Below are 25211 nucleotides of genomic sequence, written 5' to 3' on the forward strand. Positions count from 1 at the left end.
CCACAAGAAATTATTATCAGTTGACTTTTGGAGGAGCTATGAGTCTTTGAACTTAGGAATCTGGTGAGATTTTTTTTGCCCACTGACAATATGGAGGAGTGGGGTATGTGAGCGTGCTCACAAAGGTTCTTTAATTGTTAATGATTTATTCAATAATACAGGTTCATTTCATTACTGTGTTGCTAAATGTTAACTATGGAAAATATCATGGCTACACCTGAAAAATTAGTTTGGAGTGTCCATACTTTTTTTAATTCACCAATTAAAAAGGTGGAGCTTAATTATTTGAGTACATTTTTTGTACTTCCTCCTCCATGTGATCCTTAAGCTAAAGGGAGGTAACTTGATCTACAGTAGATTTCTGACTAATGTTGGTGTCAGTATAAAGTATGATAATTTACTAAATGACATTTTATAAACATATGTAGTATGCATTAAACTAAATAACTGCATGTGTTGCATGTTAGTATGTCATTGTGAACCTATGTTGTACTTAGATCAATTAAACATAACCAGCTACAAATATGCATGTATAGTTGGAAGTTTTTTAATATGTACTTAACTGAGTCTGAAGATTAAAACTTTAATAACATAAATATTTCTGTATCAAAGAAACAACAAGTTTGCTTATGAGGTATCTTTGATGGTTACATTTATTTATTTTTAAAATTTTTGATTTGAAATTTTCACTGATTGAATAGTATTACTGAATATTTCAAATACATTGTTGTTGTTGTTGTTTTTTTAATTTCTAAAGCAACATTTAATTTTCCTTTGCATATTTGCATATTTTAATTTCATGTCTGATGCATTTCATGTTGTGTTAATAAAATACTTTTTTTTTTTAAACATTCTTTGCTCAAATGAAACAGTTTACATGTGCTTTTCAAAAATATATATTAGGAAATATTGGATTATCTCCCTTAATTTGATAAGGTCAAGAACCAAAAAAAAACTGCATCTGAAGGATTTTCAATAGAATAAAGTTTGTAGAAAATTTGCAAGCTATCGCTTTCTGCATTTTACTTGGAGATAATTCAATAAATTCAGTGTTTGTTCTATAAAATGCTGAATTGAAATATCACTGGATACATTCATTTATCAAGGAATATATTTTACAATCCTTAATGAAATGGTAATATTTTTTTCAAAAGGTAAATTTTGTTATATTTGTATTTAAGATTGATCTTAACTTTGTTAAAGTTGTTTCTTTTTTAAATTTGTTTAGAATTTCTTTCAAGAATAAAATCTATCTGTACAAATGCAACTAGAATTAATTCCATTAAAATTGAAATTATAACAATGTATTAGTCATAAGATTTATATTATTTATCATGACAGATACACCCCAGACAAATCTGCCAGATGCTGAGACAAGTCCTGATATTACAATTTTATGTGAGAAATGTCAGGACTATGTCCACCTCCTACATCTACAAGAACACAGGAAGTACCATAAAGCCCTAGCAACCATGAAATATGGAAAAAAGTTGCCTAGGCCACAAAATATTGAAATGTTGCTGAAAAGAAGAAATGTAATATTGAGAAAAATGAAGCAGACTGCTGCTAGTTTAGGAAACCACATTGAACCTCGAGAAATTCAGAAGATAAATGAAGCTTATGAATATTTAAAAACAGACATTGATGGAACTTTAGCACAGTTACAGCAGATGAGAGAGGATCTGGATGTACATGTGAATGGTTCATCCTTGAACTGTAGTCCAGATTGTGTGTACGCTGTTGGCTTTTGCTCCCATGGAAATAATCGCTGGAAGAACCAGATGGAGGATACAAAAGTCTATCAAGATTCATTTGGTGAAGATAATGATAAATGTTTTATGGCCGTCTACGATGGATATCATGGAAGATTTGCATCAGATGTTGCTGCTTCTGAACTTCATCACATGCTTTTAAATGAAATGAAGAAATTTGACCCCAAAACTACTTCAACAAAGGCAACAAATATGGCAGACAATATGGAGGACATATCTAACTACAAGTTTGATAGACCAACCACAAAAGAAAGTGAGAGGGAAGTACTTTACGAGGGAAGTATGAACATTGTTGATCAAATTATCAAGCTTTGTGAGTCAAAATATGATGATATGATGACCCCAAGGTCTGGGCGTTCATCTAAAGCTTTAGAATCTGAGAGGAGCAAAGAGCAGCTAATACCAATTGAAGAAGAAAAGTCTGATTATGAGAAGTCACTTAGAGAGGAGAAAACGCCAAGGAACAAAAAACAAGCTAAACCACCAATGTCTATTAAAATGGAAGAAGCTTTTAAAAAATCCTACCAACTTTTAGATATTTTGCTGTCATATGGAAAGGATGAGTGTTCAAGGGTGAGATGGAGTGGGTGCTCTGCTACTACCTTGATATTGCATGGTATGGACCCAAATAAAGTAGATAGAGATTGGGTTATTTCCCCTGTCAAAGAAGAAGATGGTGAAAACCAGGAAGAAGGTGACACAACACGTAAACCTTCAGGATTTGAGGAACCAAGGACACTTGGTCTTTTACATTTAGCTAATGCAGGTTTGTGGTTAACATTCAGTTTAACCTGAAAAGAAAAACTTTTTTTATGTTACATGTGCATGCAGTTTACCTTTCAAATGTTGAAAGTATTTACTTTTTTCACTTTTTTCAAACTTAACTGCCAAATTTTATGCCTGCAAAAATTTTGTGCTGTATTTTATAGTGTGCATGAGCATGTTTAAGAATGACCTTCATCAGGTATATGGCTCAAAACCAAAAATTTTGGGAAGCGAAGTACATAAAACAATTATTATCATCAAAATAAAAACAGGTCTAAACCAAAACATTGTCAAAGTCTAGTAATATGATTTTGTAGATTAACAAATGTGACAAAAATTAATAAAAATCATTTTGTATGTTCACTATTTTTCAGGGAATGTCCATTGTGTTTTAGTGAGAGGGAATCAGCCTTACAGGATAACAAGAGAGCATACACCAAATAATGAAAAGGAATTAAAAAGAGTCCTCAAAGCAGGTTTGTGTTGTATAACAGTCTTACCTTTCACGTACTGTAAATTCAGAAATTATTGCGAGGTTTTTATTATTGCGAATAATGCGACTGGGAGAGTATCGCAATAATAAAAACTCGCATTCTTATATCTTGTACATATAACAGTATGCAGATTTTTCTGAAATCGCAATAATTTATCTCGCATTTTTGTCCATTTTTCAAAAATGTGAATGTCATTATATTTGTAGTACATGTATCATAATTTACAGGTGGAGATATTAGTGAAAGTAAAAAAGAAAAGAGAGTAAATGGGGTTTTAAGTACCACAAGAGGACTTGGTAACCATGGTGATGTGAAGTTAAAGAAATGTGTTCTAGTAGAGCCATACACCACATCAGTACCAATAGACCAGTATGCACAGTTTCTTATTTTAGCTTCACACGGAGTCTGGGAAGTGTTCACCCCACAAGAGGCTACATCTCTTTTACTGAAGGTAAAATGAAATCATTAACTATAATCATGTAATTAAATGTTTATTGCATAATGTTAATAAAACAATATGAAGTGTCTGAGCTCAGTAAATTCATGGCACTTGCAGTGAAGCTCTGTGGAAAGTAAATTGAATGTAATAGTCACTTAATAATAATATGTCTACATAATGTTCCATAATGTACATAATCAGTTTTGACATGATGGGGAAAATATGAAAAAAGAAAAACATGAAGAATTTTTCTTAAATGCTAAATTTCCAAGTGGACATTAAGGGACAGCAATATACTTATTTTTTCTTGGATGTGTCAAAATACAACTACAACTTTCTTAAATAAAGTGAAAAAATACATTCATTCCTTTCGTTGAAATTTAAATTTTGAAATATAGAAATGCTTTTTTCATTTGTATCTGCATTTGAATTGTTGGTAAAAAACACTCTTGCATTATTTGCATGAAGGACACATAATTCTCATATAAATATTTTCATCTTGTCTTTTTCAGTTATTGCCTAGCAACTTTGTTCCAGTACCAAGTAAAATTAGTACTACTCTCCAACCTTTAATGGAAGACATGAATAGTCAACATATTACTACATCACATTCAAATTTCTCACCATCTGTTGCTAAGCTACATCACCAAGATAACACAATAGCTGAAAAAGAGGAGGAAAGGGAGTTATCACCACTCATTGATGAACGTCTTAGAAAAATTGAAAATAAGAGTCCAAACACTGAAGCAGACCTGAAAACTGAAATTGGAAGTCACATGGGTGACTCAGATGGAGAATCTGGAAATGAGGCTGATGTAGAAACCTATGGAGACTATTTATCGATCCCTGCATTCTCTAGAATGTCAATTATAAATCCTAATCATACCAGGGACACATATCATCGTGAGTTTGCCAAAGTTATGGCCGAACATTTAGTACAGGCTGCCTTGCAAGCAGGAGCTAAGGATAACATAACAGTTACTATTGCCTTGTTACCTGGATGTGGTTTATAATCTACAATAAACAAAAGTTAAACTTCATGTTTATTATTCTAGAAAGTTCTTGTTGCTGTGAAAAGGAAAATAAAGTGAAACTTTATCTGTAAACTCATCATAGATACCAGGCTTAAAATTTTGTACGCCAGATGTGCATTTTGACTACAAAAGAATTACTGTGACTTGACTATAGGTGTTGCTCTCCATCTATTGCAGTTTTTATCAAACCAAACTGTTCAACTAGACAGAAATTTTGACAAATTGCTGTAGAAAACACAGTCAAGTGGTGAAAGTGCAAGGTGTTTTAATAAAGCATACTTACATTCCTATAAGCCTTTAATTTCACTTCATTGATATTATGATAAATCAGTAACAATTTCTATACAAATTTTATTTTAATTGTCATGCTAAAGGTAATAGATAGTAATTTTTTAATTGCTATAAAAATTTCCAAACAAAGCTTTCATACAATTTTTCTTTCGAAAAGTCTTCTCTATCCATAAGAATCTGACATCTTTTGAATTAAAACATCTTATATTCAGTAAAATATATGTGAAATTACAATACATTGTTAATAAGTTTCCATGGGAGATAATCTAAAAAGCATTGATCTTTTGACATATCAATTTTATCTCCCTTTAAAACTTCAAGAGCATATATTTAAGCTTCAAGTATATTTCACCAAGTATTTTAGAGATTAATTCAAAGAAAGCTTTGTAGCATGCATAGAAAAACTTCATTTTATTAGAAATAATCCAAAAACTTAAATTAAGACATTTTTTTATCAATTCAAAAACCTTTTGCATGACAATTACAATAAAATTTGTTTAGAAATTGTAGACCGTTTTTTCATAATATCAAGGAAGTGGAAATAAAGTCTTATAGAATTGTAAATATGCTTTATTTTATCACCTTGCACTTTCACCACTTAACTGTGTTTTTCTAAAGCAGTTTGTTAAAATTTTTGACCCGTTGAACAGTTTGGTTTGATGAATTTTAAAATTGCAATTTGGTAAGAATTTTGCAATAGGTGGAGAGCAACGCTTACAGTCAAGTTACAGTAAAAGGCTAATCAGCATTGAAATTTTTTTTTTTGAAACTTAATTATATTGCCTCATTTTAGCAAAAGAGTGAAAGTTGTATCACTATCACCATTGACAGCTGACCTGGTTTGGATGTCAGAAAAGTCACAAAGACAAATTAACTGAGTATCTTATATAAACTTTAAAAAAAAAAAAAAAAATTTATATGTCTTGTTTTAAATTTCCGTACAAAATAATAGATATAATTTAGTAATAATTAGACCCAAAACTGGGACTAAACTTTGACTGAACTTTTATATATACACATTTACCCCTCCAAAGGAGTATAGTTTTTGTCACATGATTTTCTCAGATATGTGTTATATAAAACCATTGCCAGATCTACATATTAAAATAAGAAGATGTGGTATGATTGCCAATGAGACAACTCTCCACAAGAGACCAAATGACACAGAAATTAACAACTATAGGTCACCGTATGACCTTCAACAATGAGTAAAACCCAATCCGCATAGTCAGCTATAAAAAGCCCTGAAATGACTAAAGTAAAACTAGTCAATCGAGAAAACTAACTGCCTGATTTATGTACAAAATAATGAATGAAAAACAAATATGATATACAGCAACAAACGACAACCACTGAATTACAGGCTCCTGACTTGGGACAGGCGCATACAGAAAGTTGCAGGGTTAAACATGTTAGTGGGCTCCCAACCCTCCCCCTAACCTGGGACAGTGATGTAACAGTCCAACATATGAACAAACTATAAAAATCAGTTGAAAAGGGCTTAACTCATTAGATCGATACAAAGCACAAAACATGTAACAAAAACACAGAGTGGATGTGGTAGGGTACTTATACATCCCTAACAACAAAAAGGACACTAAGTACAGATCTGAGTGTACTCAGTTACTGACAGCTAGTTCAACGCCAATAACCACAACTAATAAAAAAAAATTATGCATCTAAGACATCTTGACATGTCCACCAAGTAGTGTTTACCTGCATGACCTTAACCTCACTATGGATCAGTGATCAAGCCTTAGTTTTTGTGGTCAAGTCTATATCTTAAATACTTTAATCAATAGGTCAACTATATCTGGTGAATGTATCGATTGTAAGGTATTCATGTCGGTCTGGCAGGGTTCATTTGACCTTGATCTCACTTTCATGGTTCATTGCTCATAATTGAGTTTCAATGGTAAGTATAAAAAAAGGGGATGTGGTATGAATGCCAATGAAACAACTATTGACCACAGTCAAAATGACATGGATGTAAGCAACTATATGTTACCATACAGACTTCAACAGTTAGCAAAACCCTTACCATACAGTCAGCTATGAAGGTCCGAACATAACAATAGGTGAAACAATTCAAACCAGAAAAACAACAGTCTGACTTATGACAAAACAATCAAGAAAAATAAATATGACTGACACCAACAAATTACAACCACTGAATTACAGGCTCCTGATTTGGGATAGGCACATACAGAATGTGACAGGGTTATACATACTTGAGAGAATCCATAATATGGACAGCAAAACATAAGAACTATAAAAATCCATTGAAAAAGGCTTGACTAATCAAATTCACACTAATAAAAAAATAAAAAAACATACTTACAGAAAGACAAAAAACACAAAGTATCAATCTTAGAGTACTCCCAATAACTGAAAGTTAGTTCCAGGCCAACAACTAGTAAATAAATCATGATCACCTAGACTAAAGTATCAATCAGTTCACATCCAATGGGTTTAGTGTAAATATGTCATAAACAGTTTGAGAAAAGCTTTTGCAATGCCTAAATATAAGTTAAGTCAAATTCTAAGATAATATTATCAAAAAGTCAACTATATTTGGTGTATGGATTAATTGTAAAGTGTACATGTCAGTTTGGCAGGATGCATCTGACCTTACCCTCATTTTTGTGGATCTTTGATAATGTTAATTGTATGTGATACCTGTTTTAGAACCTTTATCTTTTAAGACTTTCAACATATTATTCTATAATGATTAGAAAGACACCAAAACATTTCAGTGTGTTCAATCCGGTTTTTAGTTTTAATATTGGTATGTATTAAGTGTATGCTTATTTACTTTCTGCTGTCATATTGTTTAGTATATGTATTTCCTTTCACTCAAAACAGAGTAGCTCACATTTCATCTTGCTTTAGGGTACCCTAAGGTAATTGTAGGAAAAATTGGCAATTGGAATTTTAGAAGATTAATGATTTGTCATTTGGAACATTTCCAATTTGTTAATTATGCATAATGGCAAGAAAAGATTTCTCTAATTCTATTTTGTATCTATTTGCATGCAGCAAACCAAGAACCTCTGAGGCTTACAATGAAAACATCATCAACAAACATTTACTGACATCTGTAAAAATTTCTGACAAAACTATCTTGATCAGTGAAGGTTACTAGGCATATCCTGGTATTTTGTTAATTACCGTAAACAATGGTTAACATAAAACATTTTAAAAGTAAATATAAGACGGCGTTCTGAAGGCAAATATGTCGTTCATATTCAGGATGATGACATATTAATGAGACACAATTGAGAATCTTTCTTTTGTTGTAAGTGCTGACTTATAAGTTTAACATAACATTCTGACCAATAGCATGCTACCATATGATACCATTGAGACTGGGTTATATTTTACATGATGAAGCTTAGAAGTTATTAATTGTTGGCTGTCCAACTGAAACAGTGAAATATTATTTTATGTAGGTTTTTAAATAAGATAAACAACTGTATACCCTTTTGAAACTTTGCTTTCTGTTATTTTAGGTTAAATTTATGGTAGATCTGTGTACCTGTAAATCAAATGCCTTTAAAGATGATGACAATGTCAAAGCTTTTTATTAAGGAAGTACTTGACATTGTCAGTATCTATTTTCATGGTTTGTGAAAACATCCTCAACAGGAATAAAAGCCCTGTTCATTGATAATTTTCTATGTTTTCTATGTATTGTGTGCGATTTTGTCCCATGTACATTTACTCCATATCCTTTCATTTTCTATTGAGTTGACCTTAGATGGATTTGGCTATTACTTTTATATCTAATTTGGTCATATAGCTCTTCAACTGTTACAGTTCTTCTACTTCTACTTCCTTTGCTTTCAAATATTTGACTGAGCGTTCTGATGAATGTAAATCTAGAAAAGCGCTTTGGACACATGAAATTTATAAAGGGTTGTTTTCATGTTTTGACTCAATGGAAAATCATAGGATAAAATTGAGAATGGAAATGGGGAAAATGTCAAAGAGACAACAACCCGACCAAAGAGCAGATAACAACCGAAGGCCACCAATGGGTCTTCAACGCAGCGAGAAAATCCTGCACCCGGAGGTGGTCCTTAGCTGGCCCCTAAATAAAACCAAGAAATTCACTAAAGTTGGTACCTCAAGAACAATAATAAATTCACAGTATGAAATATGCTTTCTTAAAATCAATGCATTTTGCTAGAGAAAAAAGAAGATGAATTTTATACTTCTTTAATAGTTGTCATACCTTACATACATCAACAAACTTCACAATCAACAAGGAAATAAACAATAACAAATGTTATCATTAATGAAAATATACATGTAGAATTTACAAAAATGCATGTAGAGGTTGCATTTTCCATAAAGCTTGGTTTATAAGTATTAATATACCTAGTCAAAATATAGCTTAAAATCTAAGCAGCACTTTTTGGGACTGCAAAAAGGATGACATTAGTATACAGTTCCAAGTGAACTTCCAAAATATGTTATGGAATTTTATCATCTATACTGCCATAAAACTTTCAAACTGATTTTTTTTTTTGGAATAGATTCTTGAGTAAAAGCTTCACTTTAATTTTATTTATTGAAATCAGATTTTGAAGGGTGACTGAAAATGTTTAAGAGATGTACTTAAAACTTTACACTGATAAAATAAGCTATTTTAAAAATGAATGACATAAAAATGTATGAAAAATATCTAAAAGTCTAACAAAAAATATTTATAAGAATAAACAAAAATATCCTGAAAAGTATCCTACTCTATATTGAGGATTAAAACAGAAAATACTTATAAAGGTCATTAAAGTAGACTACACTATGGTAAAACTGAAAAATATAGTCTCTACATCTCATTGAAATAATTGTTTTATTTGGGAGTAAGGGTTTCTAAAACACAAATAAATAATGAAAAATATAAATCATACAACTTTAATATTTTAAATTCTACTCATATCAATTTGAAAATTCTCTTATTATTTTTAGCACATCTCAATGCTTATTGGTACTTTTATATACAATAAAATACAAACAATGGTATACGAGTTTGACATTATTCTCCATGGACTTTTCTCATGTATATGAAGAAAATCTAAAGCTCTGACAACTCTGTCATCTAATTAAAATAATCTCACTGAAAACTTGATATTCACAATCTTTGCTTCAATAAATGTGTTAGGAATGCTGAAATTCTGTAAAATGGGTATCAAAATATATAGGTTAAATTTATATGAAAGTGCTTAATTATTTGATCTAAAGCTACATTATTTTTCAACAAAAAGTCATTAAAAAGTTTACTTTAAAATGTTTATGTCCGACTAATACAACTGTTCCATTGTTGACTAAATATCAACCATAATTTACCAAAAAAGATTATATACTGTATCATAAAATGCAAATATTAATATTTCTGGGTTAAATTATTTTGGCACTTAATGTATAAACATTTTCCCAGTAATTTACTTAAAATAACTGCATCAATGCTGAGTGAGATAAAAAAAACAAAACCACATTTATGGATATATCATATTTTCTGAGTAACTATTTTTCAACCTCTACCTAGAAAAAAGCAATGCCCCAGGGGCTCATATTCAGTAAATTTCGTTTGATATAAAAATAATTGGCTAATACTATGTGGTGTCAATGCTGAGATTAAATGCGGTGTTGAGCAATTAATATATTTTGTTCAAAGTGACCATACATTGTTTGATACTGCTCAAGTGTAATGCTAATGTGTTCTACATTTATATATATATATATATATATATGTTGGTGAATGTTATATATTAATACTCAGTGTTTGTGGTCTCATAAAAATTGGTAAAAAATACTAACAGGTGAAATCTTCACAATTACAAAAATACATCAAAAACAGTGATTTTGATATTTCTGTATTACTATGGTGCTATGCTGTTAAACTTAAAAAAGTATGAAAACGTAGAAAAGATTACGATTTCTAATTCACATTTGAATTATTGGACAACTATGAAATTAATGCAAAAATTATGCAATCTCAATAAAAGACTCATAAACTCATAATTATACTGGGATCTCATTAACAAGCATGTCATTGTCTTAAAAATCAAAATGTGTAAATTTCATGATGATCATAAACAAATACTAAATGTAACAAGAATTTTTACAAACTTTTGAAATCAAAATTTGTGAGGCATAAGGCTTTACATGCAGACTTGGGCCTGTATTAGTCATTTTGATATTCATCAAGAAGATTTACAGTAGTAACAAGATATAAAATATATGGGATATTTCTATAATACTTATTGGTGTAATGCTGTGTGAATGCTGGATAATAATCAACAATTATTTGCATGTTTCTTTTAAAGCTTTGATTGATATAAACTTTGAACTTAAAAATTCTGCATAGATTTAAAAAATATATAAACTTAAGGTATTTCACAATAATACAGCACCTTGCAAACTATTAATATCCTAGCATAAATCTTCAATTGACCCTTTTCTTTTCTGAAAACATACCAGTAATAATAATTTAAGTTGCTCACAAGTCCATTAATGTGTACAGTATTATGTTGTAAGGTAGCATTTTGTACTTCAGGTAGAAATCATACAAATTAATCAATGCGGAGGATAAAAATAGTTTTGCCTTCCATCAATTCTTTTTGTTACAATTAATGTATGAAAATGATGTCAAATTATGATATATATAAATGAAAAGAAGAAAACATTCCAAACCTTCACATTTGAGGAACAAATAAATGTACATCTACGACATCTACACATGCATGTAGGGCAGTTTTTCATACAATTTAAAAAAGTCATATATAGTCATAGTGAAAAATGAAATATTTTTACATCAAACTGACCAATCTTTATTATGAGTGTTTAAGCTTATTTACTCCTATTGCCAAAACTCAATAGAAATCTCAAGGGTTATGGTATTATTCTGAAAAAAAAGTTTGGTTTCAGATTAACATGTTTCTTATCAAATGGTAAAAATCTTCCTTATAAACAATTTTTAAGTCTTTGTTTTAACAAAAATTATACAGCCATTGGATGTTGTCCAGTCATGACTTGATGAGCTTGGATATCATCAATGACTCCTCTTATGGATTCTACACTGACATGACCTTTTGGATTCTGTTTAGCAGCCATATTATAAACCTGGTCAAACATTTCTCCTGTCATCTGCACACCAATATTGTGGAAAATTGCTTTAAGCTGAAAAATATAAGAAACTGTTATTTACAAACTTTCTGTATGTTGTTATTTACACACTCTCGGTATGTTGTTATTTACACACTCTCTGTATGTTGTTATTTACACACTCTCTGTATGTTGTTATTTACACACTTTCTGTATGTTGTTATTTACACACTTTCTGTATGTTGTTATTTACACACTTTCTGTATGTTTTTATATACACACTTTCCGTATGTTGTTATTTACACACTCTCTGTATGTTGTTATTTACACACTTTCTGTATGTTGTTATTTACACACTTTCTGTATGTTGTTATATACACACTTTCCGTATGTTGTTATTTACACACTTTCCTTATGTTGTTATTTACAAACTTTCTGTATGTTGTTATTTACACACAATTCTGTATGTTGTTATATACACACTTTCCGTATGTTGTTATTTATACACTTTCTGTATGTTGTTATTTACAAATTTTCTGTATGTTTGAAAAAAAATTTTCTTCCATATTTTTGATTGGGAAGTACAATTAATATCTACAGACAGGTGAGTATCATTGAACAAAGTATGCTATTGGAATATGTTTCTGGAAAAGATTTTAAACATTTGTTGTAAAACTTGAAAATATATGTTTTCAATAATCTGCAAAACATTGTGATCTTTATATTAGTAAATGTGACTTATTACATTGGTTGCAATGAATTACATTGATTTCCCAGTGAAATAAAAACCGATAATTTCACATGTGAAATAAACGTGGTTATTTCACTCCTCTGACGTCATACAACAATAGGCGTTGTCAAGACGTTGATAACGTCGGATCAAAACAAATTGTGAATGCGTAGAAAAAGATATAGTTCCTTACGTTTTCTACTTTAATTTCATAAAAAAAGCCATTTGCCAATGTAATAAAAAGAATAACTAATCAAAGAATTCAAATATCGAAAAATATTCAACTCGTGACCGAACAACCCTGATAATTAACTCATGCGCTACGCGCATTTGGGAATTAATGTGTTGTTCTCTATTTGAATTCTTCGATTAGTTATTCTATAAATAATACTAGCATACTTAGAAGAAGCCATGAAAATTGAACATCATAACTGAATTCTGACCAATGAAGAAATGGACCTAGTAAAATACACGTTAAATATATAATCAACCGATTGGCAATAGTTTTAGTCATCAGAAACAACTGCATATTAATCATTGTCAAATGGGCATCATATGTCAAATATATATTATCCTTGTTGTTTTTGTTTGGATTTTTTGTATCAACTTTGTGAAATCAGAATGGGTATATCATCTTTTATTTATTTAAATTTCACATCGAAAAGATCAATGAAACACAAAACTTTAAAAAAAAAAAAAAAAAAAAAAACCCTTCCTTAGTCCTAATTCAAATCTCTCATTTCCTGAAATATTTTTTTTATGCCCCACCGTAGCGGTGGGGGCATTAAGTTTTATCCTTGTCCGTCTGTACATACGTTCGTCCGTACGTCCCAAAATTGGTTTCTGTTCTCTAACTTGAGTTTGCCTCAACCAAATGTTATGAAACTTATACACAATGCTTATTACCACAAAACACAGATCAAGTTTGAATTTTGGTGGCGTTACTTTAACCGTTCTAGAGTTATGCCCCTTTATAAATGGAAAAATTGCAAAATTTTAAGTTTCCGTTCTCTAACTTAAGTTTGCCTCAACCACATGTTATATAACTTATACACAATGCTTATTACCACAAAACACAGATCAAGTTTGAATTTTGGTGGCGTCACTTTGAGAATGTTAGAAATTATAAATATCTAGGTGTTATTTTTCTGCTTCTGGAAGTTTTTCTACGGCTAAATATGATTTGTATCAAAGGGGATTAAAAGCTTTTTTCAAGTTAAAAAGTACATTCGGTGAAAACATCCAAAAAAAATTGATAGTTGTTTACATATCTTTGACCATACAATAAAGCCAATTTTAACATATGGCTCAGAAATTTGGGGAACTTGTAATTTTAATTTTTCAAAATGTCAAACAAACAGCCCCTTTGAAATTGAGAAAAAATTTAGTAAGTTTGATTGCGAGAACTTGAGTTTAAAGATCTACAAATACATTCTCGGGGTAAATAAAAAGTCATGTAATTTAGCTGTTATGGGAGAGTTAGGTCGTACTCCATTGCATATTGAAATCATTTGTTCTATTCTTAAATTTTTACAAAGAATTAATGGTTTAGAAAAGGATCATTTGTTAAAACAAGCCCTATTCACAAGTATTGACACTCACAAATGTAATAAGTCATCTTGGTATTCTAATATTGTATATATTTTAAGATGTATTGATGTTGATATGGAAAGTTTTGACATTGAAAAAGTTAAAAATATTTTGATAAGTAGATATAGGATTTACTGGAAAAATACTATAGAAGATAATGCAAATGTTAAAAAAGGAAAATTGCGTACTTATTTTAAATTTAAAAACATCTTCAAAAGGGGAAGCATATTTATGTCAAGTTAATAAATTTCAGTATCGAAAAAGCTTAACTCAATTTAGAATCAGTGCTCATCAGTTAGCTATTGAGAAAGGTAGATATAAAAAAATCGATAAAGATAAAAGATTTTGTGGGCAGTGTAAAAATATGCAGGTTGAAGACCAGTTTCATTTTTTAATGGAATGCACTGCTTATGAAAAGGAACGGAATTGTATTCTTAATGAAGCATGCATTCAATGTAAAAAATTCCCTATTATTTCAAAGTATGAACAATTTATTTGGTTAATGTCATGTGAGTCTGAAAATGTTAATATGTCAGTGTCAAGATTTATAAGTACTTGTTTTGAAATAAGAGAAAATTTGCATTCCGGTAACTAACTAAATATACATGTAGTAGTGCTGTTACAGTAGTTTATTTATTTTTATGTATTAGAGAGGGTTAATATTCTATTTTATTTATTTTCAAACACCATCTGGTATGGAGTATAGTTATTTAATCATTTATTTTTAATGTAATATATCTAAAAAAATTACTGTATAATTTATTCTATATATATATGTATATGCTCGGAAACGGGCCCTTTAATTGGATTCAATAAATATTCTTATTCTTATTCTTATTCTTTAACCGTTCTAGAGTTATACCCCTTTATAAATGGAAAAATTGCTAAATTTTTATTTTCTTCTAAATATCAAGTAATTATTAAATTTGGAGTTATCTTCCTTTGTCTATGATTATAGTTGAATAAACTACAATCAATGCTTTATACAATGCACTGTTTAATTTTGACTTCCACTGATAAAACACAGATCAAGTTGAATTTGGGTAGTGTCACTTTAACCATTATTGAGTTATGCCCCTTTATAAATCGAAAGATTGCAAAATTTTTAGTTTCCATTCTGTAACTTAAGTTTGCCCCAACCAAACATTATGAAACCTATACACAATATTCATTACCACAAAACTAAGATCAAGTACAAATTTTTTGTTTCCGTTTTCTAACTTTAGTTTGCCTCAACCAAATGTTATGAAACTTATACACAATGCTTATTACTACATAATACAGATTAAGTACGAAATTTGGTGGCGACACTTTTACCATTCTTGAGTTATGTCCCTTTATAAACATAAAAATTGCTGAATTTTTTAGTTTGTCTCAACCAAATGTTATAAAACTTATACACAATCGTTCTAGAGTTATGCGTGTTTACAAATAGAAAAATTGCTGAATTTTTAGTTTATGTTCTCTACTCAAGTTAGCCTCAACCAAATGTTATGAGACTTACACACAATGCTTATTACCACAAAACTCAGATCAAGTTCAAATTTGGGTAGCGTCACTTTTACCGTTCTTCAGTTATGTCCCTTTATAACTATATAATATGCAAGTGGGGGCATCATCTGTGTCCACATGTGGACACTATCCACATTTATTTTAAATTATCCATTATTCAACACTTAATAAATATTTTGTCCCACCTCCCTACCCCTTGTTACATTAATCTTGGTTAAATACCTCTTCTTTAGATCTGGGTAGTAGGAAATCCTTTTCATAAACATGACGTCTGCTAAAGATAGATGGATTTACAAGACCATAAGCATTTGATTCATCTCCATAGTTCTTGTTATCGTCAACTCGCCTAATCCTGGGAGCATGGATGTCTGTTCTTATTGTAGGTACACCATAGGTCCTGTAATCTATAGATTTAAATATTTGCTATCATTACATTAAACTAGTGTATTTTTTCAGCAAACATATTTGAATAACCTCTGTAAAAGCTATTTAGTATGGGGATAGCTTTAATAGTATACACTTGTTCTTTTGACCATTTTTTTCTGTAGGAGTTGGGGGATTCAACATTTTACTATAGATGGTATTTCTTGATTATGAAGAAGCTTATACAAAAATTTCATGAAGCTTTGAAAAAGGCTATTGATGTTTAAAAAAACTTTACTTAAACCATATCTAAATGTTATCAGTAAAGTATGGAAAAATTTTGTTTGAAATTCTATTTTTAATGATGTCTCAAAAACCTTCACTAACAGACTGCAACCTAAATATTGACAAAACTGGTGACGACAGAATTTTATATAACAATGTTTCTCCTTTGCCATTTTTGAAGCAAGAGAGAAAAAAATAGCATGATTTTCTGTCTCATCAACCTATAGTATAAACCTTATTTCCTGATATTGACATTTATAATAAAAACATGACCTGCACATTCTTCCTATCATGGAAAACTAATGGAATGCCTTACTGTGTTACCCTTTTTAAATAAAGAATCATTGTTTTTTTTTAGCGTATTTTCCTTTTGTCTGACTGACCTCTGGTAGAAACTCCTCCAACAACAGCATTAATCATATTAGCACTTGTTCTATGATCTCCGATGGCTCTATCAATCTGTAACTTCAATCGTCGAGGTGTACTTTCTGCACTGTGTACAGATTTTCTGACTAAATCATCTGAAACAGCACTTTTGCTTCTTGAAGAATTAAGTGGAGTATCTGTTGGTGACAAAAAAGATACATAAAAAAGTTGTTTTTATATAAACTTGCCTTCTTTGTAAAAAGTAAATCATTAAGCGGGAAATTCATATACACTATTCAACACTTCCACAAGATTAATTCAAATTTTAAAGTAAACTATAGGGTTTCTTTACATTTTGCAGGTTCAACTAATTTGTAACTTAACTAAATGACAATCAATGATTTGTTAGCTCATAAATTGATTGCAGTGGTAACAAATAACTTATTGATTTAATTCATTCAAAGTGGGTCTCATTGGGGTCTAAGCGTGACGCGGGATTGGCCAATTTTTTTAAAACATGACACGTGAAAGTCAAATAAGCGGGATCCGGGATCAGACCCCCCCCAAATGAGATCCCCTTCAAATTGGATAGTCTAAAACATCCAATGGGTATAATGCAACTGATTATTATACAACATATATAAGTCACAAAAGTTAGTAACTTTGAAAAATGTGTAAAAAATATCAGTAACACTAATTACTTTTCTGACTATCAAGCAAATGTCAGATTCAGATTTCATAATTTAAAATTAATCCATAATAGCAAATTTTAAATTATGAAATCTGAATCTGACATTTGCTTGATAGTCAGAAAAGTAAATATTGTTACTGAAGCAATAATTATTAATTGATTATACCTGGTTTGTCTGGTAGTCCTGACTTCATTTTATCTTTCCAGTTGAGAAAGTTAGAGAATTCTACATAATCTATTGCTCCATCCCTGTTTGAATCACAACTATCCAGTAATTGTTCTAATAATTCTGGTTCCAGTGGTAAATGGTACTGTATACAAACGTCGCGTAAATCATTGATATCTATCACCCCTTTACCATCCTGTCAAACACCAAAAATATTAGTTAATATTTAAATAGCATGTTACTTATTATTGGTACTGCTTCATATTGTCTACATGTGCTAACTTTGCTAAATTATTTCAAACCAAAGTTTTTATGCAATAGTTACCATTTAAATCTGGCAAAATGATAAAAAAAAAACCAGACTTTTATAATAAAAGAATAGTAAATAAGAAAAAAAAAGCATGTGCTCTTTAAAGGTAAACAAAAATATTTGGAAATACAATATACTGATGGGAAGTACATGTAAGTCCTGAATCACATTTTAGGGTACATATAATGTGTGTTATATTTAATAATGATTAAAAAAATAACAAAAATTCTGCATTAGTAAATTTAAATGATCAGTGTTCTTTGGTCATGAGTTGAGTGTTTTTCTATAATTGAATTGAATTAGTTATAATTATTTTGCCTCTCAACTATGATGCTAATCCTGATATGATGAAGTGCCACTGAAATCAAGGAAAAAAGCTCCTCAATTAAATTTAGACGGCAAAAAATCAAGGTAAATATTTAATCTTTACCTTATCATAATATCTAAATGCATGTACAAGATCAGTAAAATTATGAAAATTGGCTTTCTTTAGATGTTGTCTAATGGCAGCTAGGACTCCCCTCTGTCTGTCCTTCCCTCTAAGATAATCAGCTGGAGCACGACCATGCATTAGGTCACCAGCGCCATACTCATCAGGTTTCGCTAATATACCATAGGTGTGATCAGGTCCAACTTTGAGAGTATCTTTAATTCTACAACAAACAATACAGATATCAATATATTCAAACTACTTCCAATAATATTTTATATATCTGATGCTTTTGATTTTATTTGAATCAATACAAAAGTTTTCTTAGAATCTTTGAGTTACTTTATATATAAGCATATAAAATGAAACTTCAAAATATATTTATCTAAAAAATGTTCTTACAATACAAGGATTTAGCTATTAAAACTCAAGAAAGTGCATTTGTCTGTTTGGTACATAATCTACAGCTTTAGCTAATATAGCTTGATCTCTTTACAATTTATATAAGCTCAATCAGGTAATAAAAAATATCTCCTAATGAAAAATTTTCATGAAATTTTGATTTTTCACTTATTATTTGGAAGTGCAATCTAAAACTTTACAGGCATTAAAATTATAAAGAAAGTTGAATATTACTGCATAGAAAACTTTTATCATGAGTTCTTGAGAATATTTTTTCAATGTAAAAGTACATATTTATTGCAAAATTATAACCAGCAGGTTAAAATTGCATTTCCAAATAATAAGCGAGAATTAAAAATTTCATCCAAAACAATCAAAGGGAGATAATTCATTATAGACCAATTCAGCTTATATAGCAAGATCGCCTATATTAGCTCAAATGGTCGATTTACAGAACCAGTCAAACACTAAAATAATATGAATACAAGTAGAAAACATTCGAATGTGAAATACATAACAGTGTTTTTTTTAAACAACTGATTGCATGTGCTCTGAAAAATTGGAAATTTTGTACTGGTCAATAATGTAAAATTAGAAAGATTTGAAATATTTAATGCATATGCCACAAATTTTTACAGAGACTTTCATAGTTCACACACTTATTAGCAATGAAGAGGAAATGAAAAATGAATGTGAAATTTTATCAAATATCTATAAAAACCTTACGGATCATGCACTGCTCCAAGTTGGGGTTGTGATCTTTCTCTAAAGTCATCTACACGTTTGGATACCAGTTTTGTTGCCTTTTCTTGTTCTGTTTCATGCATCCATTTTAGTGTTTTCTTTACTTTGATTCCTTCATTATTGTGAGGTGTTGGAATGCCAAATTTTTTCTCTGGGAAGAAACTAGGTGAAGTATATCCACGGTGAAGTTTTTCTCCAACATCAAAGTTTTTGTGTGTTTCTCTGTACAATTCCATGCCAACTGCAGATTCTGCCTCAACTTCAGCATATGTCTTGTTAGGATTAATCAAACCACCAGCACCAATATCTGTTGAAAAACCATTAAACATTAGTTCATCCTTATTGTCAAGCAGCAAGTACCACCTTAATTTTCTTACTTGATGAAAAGTAATGTTTGGAAAAGGAGGACTAATTAATAAAAACCCTGATTTTCCCCCTTTAATTCTTTGTACTCAACAAGAATGTAAATAAAAAAGTCCAACAACCATGGTGATATGAGAAGAACAATGGAATAAACAACAAATTTGGGTATTTTTTTTAACTAACTATCTTTTTTTAATCAAGATAAAGATTACAGCTGATGTTGTAATTCAAATAGTTTTCCAACATACTTCTATGGCTTTATCAATCAATTCCAGTATATAAATGCTTTTAAAGTAAATAAAAATTCACTCCTACAACAGGTGTTTCCTGAATTATTGTCTAGTCTCTCATCTTTTATAGATTTGATTGATTATGTTTCATTGAAAAACTAAATTATGTGAATTTGAGTAAGACAGAGGATATGACTTCATTATAAAAAAAAAAAGTTTTTGATTCATTTTGAGAATGAAATATGAATAAAATAAATTTTAAGGTAAACATCAGTGAGACTGCAACACAAGAAGATAATAAAACCAAAAATTTTTTTTTTAAAGTTAGCTTGTCAGTTTTCTATGATTATTTGGTGAAAAATATCAATCATCCTTGAACTAAATAAAACGTTTGCCCAGTTTGCAAGAAATTTACATAAAATCAAATTTCAATAAATAGCTTTGTTACTAAAGATCTAACAATGATAATTGATATTCAAAATTATGTATAGCAAAGAGAGGTATTATATTTGTGAATATCTTTTATAAGAACAAAACAATACTATACTGAAAAGATAAAACTTTTCCTTGTAGAATACCTTCATTCAAATTAAAACAGAATGAATTAAAATTCTTAATTTAATTACTAGTCTGAACTACTTATAAATGAAAATAAATTAGATGGAAATGTTTTTTTTTTTTTTTCACCAATAGATAGGTTTTGATATGACATTATTTAAGTTTGAGTTATTTAAGGTATTACTTACACGTTCATCTTCTTATTGACTACATTTTTGTAACTTAATTGAAAGGCGTGGTACAAACAAATCTAATAAGAGATCGTAGTGATGAATTAACCATGACTTAAAGAAATTAAAATAACCATAGATTTTTATAGGAATAATGCAATATAGACAATTTATTATCTGAACCATACCTAACTCTGTAGGAATTCCAAATGTAAACTGGTCCCTGTTGAGTCCTCTAGGTAAACCATGTGACTGCTCATGTGATATACCAAGAGGAGCTCTAATATGGCTGGCATAAATATTTTCTTTTCTGTCTAATTTTCTTTGATTAAAAAGTGTTTTTGGAGGTGGATTGGCAAGTTCTCCAGCCGTGTTTGATGATGTTGTATTGATGCCATGTGTCATTTCAGCTGCCCATTGTAAGTGAGGGTCCTGAGCTCTTCCATAAAACACCCTCATTTGGCCAGCATCAGGACGAACAGTGGCTCTAAATCTACGAATGATGTCAGCTGATGGAGGCTAAAAGTAAATTAATATATAAAATCTAAATGAAGTCCCAAAAAATTTTTTCAACAACATATGAATGTAGTGACTCACAGTTTAAAATGTTTTTTTTTTTTTTAAAGATAACCTTAATTACAGCAATATATAAACCATAATAATTTTTTCCAACATAAAACTATGATGAAATATTTGCACAATGCATATAAAAAAAAGTCTTTGCTTAGTCACAATTTTCAAATTTATTATTCCAATTTCTAATATAATAATGAAATGCATCCATGGTCCTAAATATGTTAATAATAGATATATACATTTATTATTGTTTTTTATTTCATACCCTATCATTTTTAGGTTTCATACAGAGTTCAGCAGTATCTCCTGATACTGTCAGCTTCCCAGCCTGAAATAAACAACACATACAATTTAGATTTCATACTAAAAGTCAGCAATATCTTCAGATACTATCTCTTTCCCCACCTGATATAAACAACTATTAATAGTTCTATGTGACAGTGTTGTATACTATGCTTTTACGTTGTTTATTTAAAATCATATTAAACAAGGAGACTGTGAGATTGTACATGAGACAACTCCAAGTGGTGTAGAGTTTTGAAGTTAGTACAATATATATATATACACTTGTATTTTAACACTATCCTACAGATGTCTACAGTCTAGGCATATTTTTTTTATCCTGTTGATCATTAACAATTTTAGAAGGAAACATTTTTTTAGACTAGATTTAAAGTGTTTTCGAGCTTGCCATATAATCTGGGTGCTTGCTCATCCTAATAAATCATTTTGTGATCTCATGTTGTTAAGAGTGCTGTCAACAAATTGTAGTTGATGTTCATCTCGCATCTCCTCTTATTCATATGTTAGTTTGTTGAAAGTTCTTCAAGCTACAAATTTGAACTATTTCACAGTTCCACTCAATAATAAGTGAGACAAATACACATGCAATATATGACATCAGTGATTGAGGACAGGAGGGACAGTTACATGTAGTACAACCACATGTTTTGAGCAAAAAAAGTTCTTATTCTCTGTGATATTTAAAATGTTTTAACTTTACATTGTTCATAAAAATATCAAGTCTAAATTTCCATCAGTCTCAGTTGAAAATAAATTGAAAAGTAACTTCCAAATTTCCTATTAACACCAAATTCTTTAAAGGACAAAAAAAAAAATTTATGTATTAACAAAGACAACTATTGATGAAGTTCCTAATTTGGAAAAGCACATATTAAACATATGGTGGGTTTTATCTTTTTTTTAAGTACTTATCCATCTCCCTTTTTTATCTCAATAAGTGCAGTAACAAAAGGTACACAGATGTTCAGGAAAAGCACTTTACAAATATATCATATTGTTACAGATTGAAAAAAACACATAAGAAGTTTATTTTAAAAAGAACAATGAACATCCCTGTAGATTTTACAGTGATTTCATAAATAATGAAGAAGAAAAAATCTGTGTATTGGAAAGACACCCACAGAAACTAAAGTGAGATGGTATAACATCATGTTCATATTCAACCATGTTTGGTTTTTCTAAGAGTTGTCTTGATACTAACAAAGGTATAAGAATAAGTACCCAATGTCCGGTAAGTCTGTTCATTTTGTTAACAAAAGGTTCAATGTACAGAATTATAGGACAAACAAAAATATATATGACTCTGCATGAGTATCCTATATTATAGGATATTTTTAATTAGGATTATTTTTGTGGTGTATCAGTGCCTCAACAGTTCAAATTCAAGGCATGTATCCTGTCGCAACCATGAAGATTACCAAGATGAGCAAATTTATTTTTAAAACACCAAAGATGAACAAACTGCCAATACTATTGATAATTAGACATATTTACACTGTTTTTATTATTATGATTATTATTAATGTTCAGCTTAATTTGGTCTCCGAAAAACCCTAGATCTGTCGCTGAATAACCTTCTGACGCAAGCAACAATCACTTTTCAATTATGACTGCAATTTTTTTAAATTGTGATGCAAGAGTTTGCTGAAATGGCAGACAAATTTGCATACAAGTGTAAATACGTCTAGTATCCTTGACAAATTGCACTTAATAATAATTCCATTAATTCATGCTTTTCAATAGACCTTATCGCTATTTGGGAATCTGCGCCACTTGAACTATTTACGTCATACAACAATCACTTTTCCTTTGTGGCATCAAACATTTTCCATTATGACGTCAAAATTTTGTGGGAACCTTTGTGATGTCCAGTAATGGCAGACAAATAGCGATAAGGTTTACACAGACTACAGAAATTAAGTTTTCATGTCGATCCGGCCCCACGTCGATCCGACCCAAGTCGATCCGTCCCAAGTCGATCCGGCCCAACGTCGATCCGGCCCATATTTAAAGTCGATCCGACCCAAAAAAAAAATATATTTATAAGGAATAAAAATAAAGATATATTTTAATTGTAATTCATAAATGTTTATGAATTTTATTATAATGTAAAAGGTGTACTGTAAAAAAAAATTGGCCTTTGACAAATATTTTCTTCAGATGAGTTTAAAACAACTATGTTGATTATGTTTTCATTACAAGTTTTCGAGATTAATGGATATAATTATAATAAAAACGTATATAACAGAATTTAGTACAATCAACAGACATCAACATTAATCAGCAGTAATTAGCATTTTCTTTCAATTGACTGTGATCTTAACAAGTCTTTCATCCTGTGTAATAACAAATAGTTACATATACTCAACGGTACAAGCCGATCCCCAAGCTGATACATACAAACTTTGTTTTTGTTTTAAGTTCTTAAAACTTCTCAAATGGCATCAAACTCCACTTCTACAAGATGGTTCCAGCGTTTTCAAGGAAGCCAAAACTGTTTCGAGGCAAGTGCGTCTGATAGATGAACAAAGTCTTGCCCGTTGGCAACGCACCAAGTATCAACGGTCACAGGGACACCTTTTCACTATGGGAGCAACTTCAAGATGGTACCATCACCACCTCCTTCTTCCTTCGTGCCGTCGGTAAAGTCAATATAGTTTATTCATATTTTATTATGGGGCCGGATCGACGTAGGGACGGATCGACGTGGGCCGGATCGACTTGGGAAGGATCGACTTGGGGCCAGATCGGTTTGGGGACGGAACGACCGGATACCGAAATTAAGAATAAACGTATTTACACTTTTGGTATTTAGCTATATTTTGCCTCCGAATGACCTTAGATCTTCTCCGAATCACCTTTTAACGTCAGACAACAATCACTTTTTAATTGAGACGTCAAATGTTTTGAATTATGATGTCAAAGTTTACGGGAACCTGTGTGATTTTACGTAATGGCGGACAAATTTGCATACAAGTGTAAATACGTCTATACAGAATGGTGCCATAATAAAAGCAAAATAAATAAATGAACAGAAAAAAATATTGTCTGTCAGAACAGCCTCCAATTTTGTTTAAACTTTGAAATGGAATACTTACTGGACGAACAGTTGGTGACCAGTCCTTAAATTTGCCAGTGTATATGCCCCCATTAAGACTGGGTAGCCTAACTTGCGTTTCAGAAGACATTGTGATCAGTGGTGTTGTTCTTCTTGCGCGAAATTTTTATCTCCTCTTTCAAGAAAAAAACTGTAACATCTATCAATCTTTCTATAGCATAGATGCTACAATATATTGTAAAAAGATACGGCCACTTTGCTCCCCTTTCCTCTTTTGTTGACAATGCCCTGGCAACAAAGGTCACAAGGTCATTTCAACATGCTGAAGTGGTTGGGACTTCTAGTTTCGCATATATTAATCGAAGTTTTTGTGATAAATTTTTATAGAAGTAACAGATAATAAAATTTCGTTGTATTTTATAGCTGAACAGGTTTTTTTTTTATCTTTTATGAATGACA

At 30.5% G+C, this 25211-nt stretch overlaps 2 protein-coding genes across 9 annotated transcripts in view; one reads left to right on the forward strand and one right to left on the reverse strand.

Moving 5' to 3' along the window:
- The window catches only part of LOC127718876 (protein phosphatase 2C-like domain-containing protein 1), a 47450-nt gene extending 41738 nt beyond the window's left edge, over positions 1 to 5712 (forward strand). For all 8 annotated transcript variants that reach the window (XM_052224934.1, XM_052224930.1, XM_052224932.1 and 5 more), the window contains 4 exons: positions 1342 to 2538; positions 2912 to 3013; positions 3259 to 3482; positions 3983 to 5712. In XM_052224934.1, coding sequence (XP_052080894.1) covers positions 1342 to 2538; positions 2912 to 3013; positions 3259 to 3482; positions 3983 to 4483 — 2024 coding nt within the window. In that variant the 3' untranslated portion in view covers positions 4484 to 5712. The remainder of the gene's footprint in view (positions 1 to 1341; positions 2539 to 2911; positions 3014 to 3258; positions 3483 to 3982) is intronic.
- Positions 5713 to 9000: 3288 nt separating this feature from the next.
- Positions 9001 to 25050, reverse strand: LOC127718887 (EF-hand domain-containing family member B-like). Its single transcript, XM_052224951.1, has 9 exons — positions 24793 to 25050; positions 21657 to 21719; positions 21004 to 21334; positions 19477 to 19801; positions 18349 to 18571; positions 17609 to 17804; positions 16769 to 16948; positions 15960 to 16141; positions 9001 to 11980 (listed from the first exon to the last, which is right to left on the reverse strand). Exons 1-9 carry the CDS (start codon positions 24880 to 24882, stop codon positions 11801 to 11803), a joined length of 1770 nt encoding a protein of 589 aa, XP_052080911.1. The 5' UTR covers positions 24883 to 25050; the 3' UTR covers positions 9001 to 11800.
- Between the last annotated feature and the right edge of the window lie 161 nt (positions 25051 to 25211).

Source organism: Mytilus californianus, unplaced genomic scaffold, assembly GCF_021869535.1.
Source record: "Mytilus californianus isolate M0D057914Y unplaced genomic scaffold, xbMytCali1.0.p SCAF_10, whole genome shotgun sequence".
Taxonomy (NCBI): domain Eukaryota; kingdom Metazoa; phylum Mollusca; class Bivalvia; order Mytilida; family Mytilidae; genus Mytilus; species Mytilus californianus.